The sequence below is a fragment of the Furipterus horrens genome, unplaced genomic scaffold (assembly GCF_987537825.1).
Source record: "Furipterus horrens unplaced genomic scaffold, mFurHor1.1.pri manual_scaffold_2, whole genome shotgun sequence".
In the NCBI taxonomy this organism is placed as follows: Eukaryota; Metazoa; Chordata; class Mammalia; order Chiroptera; family Furipteridae; genus Furipterus; species Furipterus horrens.
This window is the reverse complement of record NW_028327172.1, coordinates 160,680,792-160,693,904: the sequence shown is the minus strand read 5'-3', so window position 1 is coordinate 160,693,904 and position 13,113 is coordinate 160,680,792. Positions and strand designations below refer to the sequence as shown.

Genomic DNA, 13,113 nt, shown 5'->3' with positions numbered 1-13,113 from the left:
TGTGCCCCTTCAGACACCCTTGCTCTCTTGTTTCTTCAGTCCCTCCCTCCCACTGGCTTGTTCTTGTCAACAAACGAACATAATAAACTCCCTGCTTTCACAGTAAAAGAAATGCCTCTTCCTTCATCTACGTGGTGTTTCTCCACTTACCTGAAGGTATTCTTTCCTGAGAGAGGTGTTAGCACTTGCTTTCTCCACCCCTTTCACTCCAAACAACTCCTCAACTCCTCAGACTAAGTTCTTGTTCCCCGCCCCACCCACAAAGTCACTCTTGTCAAAGTTACCAACAACCTCCGCCTTGCAAATCCAATTATGATTTACTTCTCAGCAGCCTTCCTAACGCCCTGGTGGTATTGGACAGTGTCCACACCGTTCCTCAGGAAACCTTTGCTTCATCCGGCTTCTTTGACATGGTTTTGTTTTTGTTTCTATTTCCCTCATATCTCATTGGTTACTCTTTCTGAGGCTCCTTTGCTGGTTCCGTCTCCCTTGTTCAGCTTGTAGATATTGCAATTATTAAAGGCCCAGTCCTCAGCCTTTCTATTTTTAACAAAGCAACCAGAGAAAGCTTTAAAAAATGAATGAAATGTCTCTCCCTTCCTTAAAACCCTTTCAATGGCTTCTTGTAACACTTAGAATGAAATCCAAGCCCTTTATTTATAACTACAAGGCCTTGCATAATCTCACCCCTTCTAGATTACTCCTTCATTTCACCCTAACCACTGACCTTCCTTGACACTTTTAGTTTGTTGCACATCAGGTCTTTTGCATAGGCTATTCCTTTTGAAATGCTCCCTTCCCAGATCTTCTCAGGAGTTCCTCTCTCTCACCATCCAGGTTTCTCCTCAAATACCATCTTATCTGAGAGACCTTCTCTGAGTATTTAAAGTACTATCTCTCCTTCTCTATCATTTTCTATTTCCTTACAGTACTTCACTGTTATCCGTAAGTTGTATCTCTACTTGACATTATATAGATATTTATTTGCTTTTAGTGAAAAGTAATATGGTAGAATTATTAAACACATAAATTCTGGATCCCAAATTGCTGAATGCAGCCAATTACTAGGTCTGTGACCTTGGACTACTTACTGAATATCTCCTCCTCAGTGTTCTAATCTTTGAAATGGGGACATTGTTTAATCCTGATACATTGTTATAAAGATAAAATGAGTTAAAATGTATAGCATGCTTAGAATAAATGACTCACCTAGTAAGTGCTATGTAAATGATTAGATGGTATCATTATTATTTTTATCATTGTTTGAAACTTCCACTGGAATATGAACTTCAAGAAGACAACTACTTTGACATTCTTGTACACCACTCTTTTTCTAACTCCTAAAGCAGTATCAGTGCATTGTTGGCTCTCAAACTGTAGTTATTGAATGAACAAATAAGTAATTTGTCACTAACTGGACATATGTCTCTGCATACTTTCAAGTTATACTTGTGTGGCTTTAAGGGATTAGCTTTGACAATGGCCTTTATCGGTTCAAAGATTTGACTTAAAATACTTATAAAATAAGACACTCTGCCTACTATTAGCAGGATTTTGGAAGCCTTCAAAATAGGTTGGTTGTGTTAAGATCTTTCTACTTACATGGGCACCATAAAGAGAACAAGAAGGTGTAAAATGTTTAGGGTGAACTAGGAGACAGAACAGTGATAAGTGAAAAGATCTAGCTTTGTTCATTCAAGGAAAGATTAAGTAGAAAAATAAAAGAATGATCATTTGAATTTGAGTTCTACTGTTTAGCTTTACCTATTTGTTCCTATAGTTTTTAAAAGATTTTATTTATTTTTAGAGAGATGGGAAGGGGAGGAGAAAGAGAGGAAGAGAAATATCAATGTGTGGTTGCCTCTTGTGTGCCCCCAACTGGTGACCAGGCCCGCAACCCAGGCATGCACCCTGACTGAAAATTGAACCAGTGATCCATCAGTTCACAGGCTGGCACTCAATCCATCGAACCACACCAGCAAGGACTATTCCTATAATTTTTACATATTATTGAGAAATGTGTCTCTTAACATCTATTTAGAGTTGTATATTTATTTCTACCTAATTGGCTAGATTCCTGTGGTCAGTGTGTTACCCCTAAGATGAGGACAGTTTCTCCAAGGAATAGTGCTTTTGGATGCCTATATTTTTTGGAATATTAAGTTATTAAAATACAGTTAAATATAATTCAGAAGGTGTTTCTATAAAAATATAGGTTTTCATTGATGAGATATTGCACATGGTATCCCAGAATCTCTGTAGTTTAAAAAAAAAATGTTTATTTATTTGTATCTTGGTAGACTGAAATAAGTCAGCTACTTAGTATAAAAAATATGGCAGATTTACCTTAGTAATATGTTAGAATCATTTCAGCTAACTATAAATTAACATAATACATTTAATCTGACCAATAAGCTTCACCAATTCTTCATAGCATCTCAAGTAAAGAATCCTGAATCACTAACCAATTCTCTGAACTTTCTGTAAGACTTAAGTTCACCCGTTTAATTGACTGTCAAGTTCTTTTCTTAGACCTTCACAAAACTATGGAAAGTTATAGTGCAAGTGAAAATGTGAAACTTCCACATGTGCCTTTATATCACTTAGCTGCAACTTGAAATACATTTGGAATGTTTTTAAAAGGAGAAAATAATTAAAGTATATTCTCATTGTTTTTTGAGTTTTTGCTAAGTCACCTACAGTACAAAGTAATTTAACCTGAATCACTGAGAACAGTTGGATAACATGGAAAGGGTTTTGCATTTTTCACAAAACTTAAACCAATTTCTTAATTATTGAACACAGATAAAAAGAAGCATTTTAGTTTCTTCTGTTAATGAAGAGACTTTCAGACCAGACTTAAAAGTCATTATGAATGAGGCTCTGAGTGGAGACCTTGCCATATGGGGACATAAAGTCCTATAGCTTATGGCATATCAATGAGATTGTTTTCTGTCAATTCCTGCTTTGGAGACCAAGTGATGACAGTTGGAAGTGTTTGAACAGAGAATACCTTTGCTTCTGTTCTCCTCTAACTGCCCATCTGTTGCTTTAACTTTATGCAATTATTTCGGATAGAATGAAGCGCATAGCACTGGCTCCAGTATATTTATGTAAATGTCTCTCAATATCATTTAATTATAAATTCTTAATGAGATAGTCTAGACATGAAGTTATTAAACAGTGAATTGTCAAACTGGCTCAACTGATAACCAAAGTTGCCTTGCATATGTTTCCGATATTCCATCGATGTCATCAGCTTCTCTGTTCTACCCTTGCCGATTCAGTGAAAGCTAACCCATCACAGGTGTTACTGTCCTTCCAGTTGCAAAGGCAAAGCTCTCATTGTGCCATTTTTCTTTCTGTCAAAATGTTTAGCACACTGGACATAGTGGCTGGCTTATTTTTCCTTAGAACTTTCTCAGGCCTCTGCTTCCATCATAATCTGGTTATATATCCTTCTCAGTCCCTCCCAGCCCCCTGCCTCTGGGCAGGTTTCCACTGAAGAATCATGGCACCTCCATGTCTCTTTGACTCCTCAACCCTCTACTCAGCACAGCCGCTTCTAGGCATCATCTGCAATCTGTCACCACAGCTATCAAAAACCTCTCCCCATCACGCAGACTACCTTACATCCTTGTCATTGCATCTTGACCTTCGGATAGCTCCATGACAACATAAAATAAATGTGAAGGTAACATCATTATTTATTTGTGCTTCTTTCTGAAGTTTCTGCTCTTTTGTTCAAATATTCTCTTAAAAACTCAAATCTTGGGATTTACTTGGAGAAAAATTCAGTATCACTATCCTTATAATAAGTGTAAAAATGGCATAATTTTGCTTTATCAATTTTCAGGATAATCCAATTTCACAAATAGTTGAAATATTTATTTTTAGTACTCTGTGAGTCCATTCTCTAATGTCAATTCCTACTCCATTTTTTAAGTGCATATATATGCCACTTTCAAGGAGTCTTGAAAATTAAAGCAGTTTCATTAAATTCAGTTAGACTATGGATTTCCTTGAAACAAACAAACACATGTTCCTTTCATTATTTTAGCATATCTTTTATGTGGGTGCCCACAGCACACTCATGTGCTTTAAATTAAAAATCCACCTAAAGATTATTTTCCTTATAATTTTTTATTGATTAACTTCCCATCCCAGAAATATTTGATGAATAAGTTTAAATGAGGCTTTTTCTCCTATACAAAATAAGTTGGGGCATTCTACTTTCAACATTGTGACATACATTGATAATATGAATCATTGATCATTCATTCCTACTTACAGGTCATTTGGAGATGCCCACAGCATATCACATGCTTCAAATTAAAATTTCACTTCTAACACTTACATATTGACCAAAAGGTTCTAGTTTACCTACAAATGATGGAGTTGCCAGGACCCAGGGCTATCAGTTTTAAAACCAGGACAGTCCCAGGCAAACTAGGATGATTTTGCCACTGCATATAGTGTTGAAATTGCCCTAGATGTGGAACAGTTGACAACTTTAGTAGATTCAATGTAGGCTAAGACTTTGTTTTTTGGATCACTTACATTTAGATCTGTGCATGTAAATATCAGTTATGTTGTCAACTCAGAACATACTTATTCTAATTATACAAAGATAATCTTACTATCTAGATATGATTTAGTTTTACTTCACATAATTTTACATGAAAACTAAGTTAAATAAAAAGTCATACTTTTATTATGTCAGCTTATTAATGTAGACCTCTGTCCATTTATTCATATACATGATCTTATTTATTAAGCAGGCTATTATTGGCCTCAAATAAAGTAGTAAAGAGTAAAGATATTATGAACAAGATTACAACCATTGCAGAAAATCTCAGCACTTATTAGATATTTGTTAGTAATTCTGGACCCCATTCAAGATTTTCCAAATGCTCAAACGTTTATATAATTGCCATCTGGTTGGTATTTTACTGTTCATAAGGACTCCTGTCCTTTTATTCGCTGGAGTTCAAGCATATAACAAGTATTTCATTAAATTGACTCACCTCCAGTAGTGAATTTCTTCTGCCTATATTGCTGGCTGTTTATCCACAGTGTAAGCCGCAAACCCTTTTCATTAACTTTGTGAGGGAAGATTTGTTTACTATTGCTGAATCATGTGCCAAGATTAAACCTGTAATAGGAAACATCTTGAGCCCGGTGTCACTGGGTGAAGGCCACAAACTTTACTTCGAAGTTTAGCTTGAGAGAATATGCTATATGCTAATTCTGTCTGATTTGGTTAGCTAAATCTTCTCAAAGTGACCTTGAATTATTCATCTTTAAAAAGATGATGGATTCTTCTCTATGCCTGGCTGTAGCTCAAAGTACCAGTTGAGCCCCAGAAAATTGTTACTGCGTTGAGGAAATCCAGCACCTAAAATCGTGCCTAACATATTGCAGGTGCTCAATGAAATTTTGTCCGATGGATCATGCAGTGTAGTGTTGTATTTAGCATCTCAAATGGGAAGCAGGAGTTCATTAGAATCCTGGACTCATATTTTGTAGTATTTCATGATTCAGCACTGAAGTCAATATTTTTGAATTGTTTACTTTGTATTTTTTAAAGTTCCTCTAAGTTGACTTTTAAACTTTTAAGCTGTTCAAAGGCAAAGTCTATAACTTACATTTCCTTGTCTCTCTGAATGGCATAGGGCAATTACAAGACTCTTGAAAAAGTGTGTTGAGTTTTAATTAACATGGATGAATGAAAAATACTGGTAGTTTTTGACTGATAGACTAATTGAATCCCTTGACATGACATGAGTTTGGAAGGCAGACTATGTGAATTAATGTAATTTTAAATTAATTTTCCTCTGCATCACAAGGGGTCCTTGTAGTAAAGTGCTGGTAGAGTAAGATTTTTAGAATAGTGATTGATGCCATAGTGTAAAAATTTGTCAGATATGATTATTTTACCTGGAATCTGCTTATGTTGTTCATCGTCTAATTTATTTGGAAACAACATCAATATATCAATTAACAGAAGGAAAATATACACTTCACCTTCATCTGGAGCAAGCTCATGTTGCCTGCTATGAACTTTAACATAGGAGGAAATTGTCTTGTAATCTTCCAAATGATATTGTTAAAATAAGGTTTACTGCTTAGAAATATAGAAAACCTGGATTCATAAAAGTCTTTCTCAAAAAGAGAGAAAGTAGTCACCAGAAACATTTAATGTAGTAAAAGAAACAAAGCCACCTACCTACCCCCAGCTGTGCCCATCTCCACAGCCTGTTAAATGAGTCCTGTGAGAAAGACATAGAAATCACAGCAGGACTGCAAATCCCAATTTTCTCATAAGGGGCCCTTAGAAATTTTTGAGATTCTAACAGGGGGACCCAGAAAGGCAAACAAACTGCAGTTCAGAAACAAGTTTGATTCAGGCTCTCATGTGAAAAATTTTGTTGTTGTTTGTTTTTAGATAACTTACCTGTGATGAATAAAGTATTGTGGAATGGTAGGTAGTCTTTAGTCTCAGCCCGGTCCCCACCCACTTTATAAAATAGCACTTAAATCAAGAGAGAATTAGCTAAAAGCAACCCATATTTCTAGGTTTCTGTTTTATCCCTCATTCTCCTCTACTTCTTTTTACTGTTGTTTCTCTTCTTTTGTTTTCCAGGCTATTGTTAACATCAAAGAATGTTAGCAGTGATTAATATCTTTAGCAACAGTGTCCTGGTGTGAATCCCAGATTACTCCCCAATTATTTACTCAAGTGTTTCTCTGTGGAATGTTGGATGTTAGCAAATGACAGTGTTCTCTTAAAAAGGCAACATTTTGTACCTGCAGCGAAGATGAATTCATCTGTGCAGACATTCATTTGTCTTTTCCTTTGGGAGGAGTGGATTATCCCCTAGAAAAAGATCAATTTTTATGACCCCATATTTTAAGAAGGAATGTTAGATGCTCTACTAATCTCAAAAAACATCAGTCTTCGTATTTAACTAAAGCAGAATGCATTAACGTAGTTTTGAAATACATGCTTATCAACAGTAGTGACTTTCTTTTAGGTAAGGTGGGTATTTAAATGGGCATTAGGTGAAACCAAGAGTTTAATGGATTTTTTTAATGGCTTTTTATTTTAAGCAGGTTTTCTTTATCATGATTTCTAATGGGAAAAATGAAATGAAGATTTGTTCATCGTTTTCCAGGCAGTTAATTTCCTATAGTAGATACTTATAAATTGTATTTGGCAACCTAAACTTTAAGAAGGGAGTATGTTTCTTTGTTTTTTCCTGCATCAGTAATGGTCATTTAGACATATGGAAAGTACATTTTACTGGCTTATTATTTTAAAAATAACCTCCGATTTAAAATTTATTTCTTCTTTTGCACGTATTACTAATAACATGTCCACACTTTTTTTTTTCTTAGTTGATTACAAGATTTTCTCTTTCCTCTACCAGATTGTAATCACCTTGAGGTCTAGAACTGGACTTACACATTTAATTTCTATTCATAAAAACCTGGCTCAGTGCTTATTTTATGGGTGTTCAATAAGTAAATGTTGAGTGTATTCTGATTACTGCCATCCATTGTCATTTTTACTGGTAGTGTCTTGGTAGTTTCCATAAAAATAAAATTTTGTACCAGTTTTGTACCAGTCTCTAGAATTAAAATGTTTCTGGTAAGGAAGGTTACACAGTGAACAGAACTTGGCATTTGAAATCAGAAAGACGAATTGAGCAATCTGGTAGGTCAGTCAGTGTTTTCAAGTTGTGGATCAGGATACCTTGGTGGGATACAAGTGGGATATGACTAACATTTTAAAATAATAAAGTGTAATTTTTCAAATAAATATACTAGGAAAGGATAAAACATTTTATATTATTTTGTTTGTTTCAGAAATAGACCAATGTGTGTGTGCACATATGTATTTGATGTGAAGCTGAATCACAATCTAAAATGTAGACTGTTGTCAAAAAAAGTTTTAAAAAATACTAAGCTATTCGATATTTCAATGTTTCATAATAACTCTGAGCCTTGATTTCTCATCTATAGAATGTTTCTACTGATAACTATTTTGAAGGTCTATTCTGAGGATTAGTGGCACTAATATATGTGAAGTATATTTATAGCATACTGAGTCCTGTTGAAAATGCTAAGGAGTTTGCCTATTTTTATCTGTGAAGGAATCCATGCACTTATCAAATCAGTTCCCCTTAATTCATAAGCATTTAAATTGCTTACTTCTGACTTCACTCTGAATTTCTTCCTTCATTTTGTTCATTGCATTTGTCCTGGGGACTTAGAAGCAAAAGTAGAAAGATGTTTACATTGGTCATTTTTAGCAGTTCTTCTGCGTGTAAACCTTAGTGCAAATGTAGACAAGTTTGGGGAATATGAGCATAGGAAACCCTGTAAGGAAGAAGAAAACTGTGAGGTGAACCAACTGATGATGGCTGCATGGGAAAAAGTGACTCTTCAGGAAGACGATTAATCTCACCAAGAAGCACATCAAGAAAGGGCTATGGAAGAATATGGTGATTACAGGGGAAGTTTGTTTTGCCTTCTGTAGCCTTTGAGAATGTTTTGAGTGGCTTTAGATCTTTTTGAGGCAATAGAAAACTTAAAAGATATTGTGGAACAAAATATAATATTTGTACCTGAAAATAGTTCTCTACTCTGAAACAAATTATAGATGAGAAATCTGAGTTATATAATATGTGACCTGATCTGCCTAAATGATAGAGAGCTGAAATCAGAACATGTATTCCTTGACTGTGAATCTACTGCTTTCTCATACTAGTCTTGATGGATTATTGTCCTGAAACATTTTCCCTGAGTCTGATGGCCTCAGGCAGCCGAACCTTTTCTCTCATGTGGTCTAGCCATGGATTGTAGTGAAGTCTAGGATCTTCCCTTTTCCACTATCATTGGAGGGTAGCTTTGTCAGATGGATCATAGAACTGAATGAAGCCTTAGAGATCTTGTCATTCAGAAGGTTTCAAATGTTATTTTAACAGTGAAACATTTCTTCAAACAAGATTTATGTGGCAGCTTAATTTATATAGCAGACTTTTTTAAACAGCAATCTATTTGAACTTAATATTAAAGGACCTGTAGCATTGGCTGCCCCTATCTCCCACGCCCACTACAAGAAAACTTCCAGGCTCCCAAGAAGCATCTTGATTGCCTTTGTTTTATAACCAAGGTTTCTTTGGATTCAGGGAGAAAAGAAAGTTATATTAGGCTATCCTAGAAGAAAAATCTACTCTCTTAAATATGGCAAAAATAGCCTTGAGGAGTGGGTTGCGCTGAGCAGGACTCCAGAAGAGCCCAGGAGAATATGTAAAATATGAGGAACTAGGCCCTTATGCTGTCCCATACAGAATTTTACAAGTATTAATCAACTCAAAAGTCTAACTGACCCACTATTTCTAATAACTTTCTCAAAGAGAGCAAAATCTGTGAAAATAGACATATTTCTCTGAATATAAATAATTACTAGTGCTGACTTGAAATACTTTTGTGTAGATGCCCTATGCAGTCAGCAGCAATGGTTTCTTTCAGCAAATTCTGCAAAATAACAACTGGTTTGGACAAGCTGCCCTGTAATCTTATAGAACAGTGTCTCTAAAGGAAGAAACTGCCTTTTCTTTCATTGATTATTTGCAAATCAGTTGGAGCCTCCACAGCCTCCCCAGGGTGAGGTTCAGTGACTTATGATAAGGGGAATGAAAGCAGGGTGCAAATCAGGCAATCACAATCTACATAGTTACAGATCTACAAACTTGATCCCAAGGCCAGGTTTAGTTGTTACTGATGTCTTTAATGGTTACATTGCCAGTGAGTTCATGGCTTATATTTACCCAGAACCTAGATTCCTACAAATTTGTGGCTTATTCATGACCTGTTTCAATGTTATTTTCATCCTGAATCCATGAATGAATGTTTAATGGTATCTGCTACTTCCTTGTCTGAGACTCTTCTTGCCCAGTACCACTTACCAGCTTAGCACAGAGGGGTAACTCTCCCTCGGGAAGAAAGTGAGTCTGTGTGCCAGTGGTGCCAATCACCAGCACATTTTTCTTCAAGTCAATGGAACATTGATGTCTCCTGAGCATATCTAACCCTAGAAGTATGTCCATGGGCTGCTCCTCGAGTATAGAGAATGAGCATTGCAAGAAATCACCTTCTATTTGAATCTGAGCTAGATGAACTCGGCCAATGATTCTCTGTGTGCCCACTCCTTTAGCAATCCCAGCCCATCTTCGGTCCACTAGCCATGTTATATTACATCTCTCAGCACAGGCTTGGCTCATAACAGTCATCTGAGCACCTGAGTCAACAAAAGCCTTCAAAGGATGTCCATTCACTTTGCAGTTGATATAGAGCATGGCCACTTGCCCAAAACTCTCTGGAGCCACTTCTATTGCTATATTCATGTTTTCCTCGATATTTTGCTGCCGGATTTCTTCTTCTATTTTGGCCTGTGCTTCTAGATCAAAGGGGTCAGCACAGTAGAGGTGAAGCCTCTCTTGCTCTCTCAGAGTCCTTTCCCTTTCCTGATCCATCAGGACCTGAGAAAATGTCTCAAGGTTTCCACTGAGAAGGGCTTTCGCCAAGGGGGGATTGCGTTCCTTCAGCAGGGACAGATCATGGGGGTTGGAGAGCAGCATGCTTCGAATCAAGGCAGGGTTGCCCAGACCTTGAGCACATGTCATCTTCTCTCCGGAGTCTAGGTCATGGGGCTGCTGGGCTGATTGTGCACGCTGCTGCTGCTGGGAGCTGGATGTCCCAGGCATGGGGATCCCGGTGAAATCTCTGCGAGGCAGGCTTGACCTCTGTCCCAAAGGCCGAGGGCTCACGTTCTCCTTCTGAAGTAAAACTACCATATCGCCGTTTTTGAGGCCATAGGAGCCCAGGGAAGAGTGGTCATCAGCAAGGAGCCTCTCCATGTAGAAAATCTGGATCTCTTCAGCAGGGATGCCAGACTCAAGCTCACAGAGGACTCGGAAATTGCGGAGCTCAAAGTCAGGGCTGACCTGGAGGGAGAAGGTTACCTCAGAGAGGTCCCCTCGAACACAATACACAGTGATCAGCATGGCAGGGGCCTAGGGGGCCCATGTGAGCAGAGGGCATCGATTGTTTACTGGCTGGCTGGAGCTGGTCTCCGTTGGTGGTTCATAAGCTCCTCAGACTGGGTGCTTTGTTTTAGGTTCATTCACCTCTCAAAGAGGCTCAGCCACTCACCAGTCTGAGGACTGCCTTCCAGCCTCAGTGCCCACTGACTGGCCCCATGGAACCTTGAGGTAACATGCTATGTTCCAAAGTTCATTTGTTTGTGTGCTGTTTGGAAATGAGAATGTCCATTACCATGGAACCAAAGTTACTTAAGTCCATTAGGTTCTAAGGCCAGCCGTTCAAAGCCTATTAAAAACACCATCTATCTGTTCTTTGTATCTATGAGTCTGCTTCTGTTTTGTTTATTTATTGTGTTCTTTAGATTTCACATGTAAGTGAAATCTTATGGTATTTGTCTTTCTCTGACTGACTTAGTTCACTGAGCATAATACCCTCTAGGTCTATCCATGCTGTCTCAAATGGTAAAATTATGTTCTTTTATTATGGCAAGGTAATATTCCATTGTACATATATACCATAGCTTATTTTATACACTCGTCTATTGATGCACAATTGTAAATAACACTGCAATGAACGTAGGGATGCATCTATTTCAAATTGGTGTTTTGGGTTTCTTCAGACATATACCCAGAAGTGGAACCACAATGTCATAAGGCAGTTTCATTTTTAAATTTTTGAGGAACGTCACTACTGTTTTTCACAGTGGCTGCACCATTCTGTATTCCCACCAACAGTACAGGAGGATTCCCCTTAGGATGAAATCATTTTTGTAGAATAGAGATTGTTTTGGAAAAGTGAGAATTCAGGGTTCTCATCCAAAGAAGCCAATTTTATATATATATATATATATGTAAACCATTGCCTTTTTTTGCTACTGAACATAATGCAATATGTTTTATGATCTTGCTGTAATTCTTTACTTTTGGTGGCATTTTGTACTGTGTGCTTTTACTACTTTACTCTTTACTGAGAACACAAAAAGTAAACCATAGACCCTATGGCTAATTAACTGCTATCATTCCATTGATCACATGATGACAGGATTGGCAAAGATCCTTTGGATTCTCTAGTTCAGCCACCCATCTAGGCCTTAAACCTGTACTGCAAAATTGCCTGGAAACTGAAAAGATAAACACAGACTCTTGGGGATTTTTAGTACTTCTGTTTATATATTGTTTGATTCTTTCATTTTACTCAGTGCTGTAGCAGTAGGGGGCAAAAGTAGGTTTACAGTTTAGGTTATGAAAAATAATGTAATAATTAATAAATAATACAAGAATAAACTCTTTTGTGTGTTCATAACTGTAAACCTACTTCTGTCCCACCCTGTATATAATTCTCTTACCTCAAAATTTTAATTAAAAATCTCTTCTGATTATGTAATAAACTGGAGGGTCATTGGGAATATATATAAATACTGCTAAAAATAAAATATTCTGATACCATAAGTCCATATTTCACAGACCACTGAGAAATGGGCACTCTGAGGTATCTAGATTGCTAATCTAGGTAATGGGAGATTATGGCAACCTTTCCTGAGGAGCCTTTTGTAAAGTTATTCCCTTACTCTCTTCCTTGGTAAGTACAATATAGGGTCATAATTGAATCTTTCTTTGATAAGTGAGACTCCTGCAAGTTCTCAGAGCTATCCCTCAGAAAATCAATTCTCATTGTATAGCTTAAACACCTGGAAAATAGAAAAGATGAGACTGATTTCATACTAGCCAAATAAGTAACCCCAAAGCTATTCCTTGGAATGAATCCACAATAATACCTTTTATAATTTGTCATTTTATAAAAACAATACAAAAAAAAAAAAAAAGCCAGATAACTGATGGTTCCATTTAGTACATCACATGATATTAGAGCAAAATAAATGTCTTTTCTTAAAAAAAAAAAAAAAAAAAACAGTAGCTGCATAAATGTCTTTATGTAGCATATACAATAATTTTAAAATGTTAAGCAAGTATATTAGCTTGCTGTGTTTGGATTTCTTAC

The 13,113-nt window shown here is 36.7% G+C and overlaps 2 protein-coding genes across 6 annotated transcripts in view; one reads left to right on the top strand and one right to left on the bottom strand.

Annotated features, from left to right (window-relative positions):
- LOC150019828 (platelet-derived growth factor D) overlaps positions 1 to 13,113 on the top strand; it is a 272,810-nt gene that overhangs the window by 123,346 nt on the left and 136,351 nt on the right. The window lies entirely within an intron of this gene.
- LOC150019830 (protein DDI1 homolog 1-like) lies at positions 9,898 to 11,075 on the bottom strand. The gene is given in 2 exon segments (XM_090268066.1): positions 9,898 to 9,953; positions 9,956 to 11,075. Coding segments are annotated over 2 exon segments (1,176 nt in total).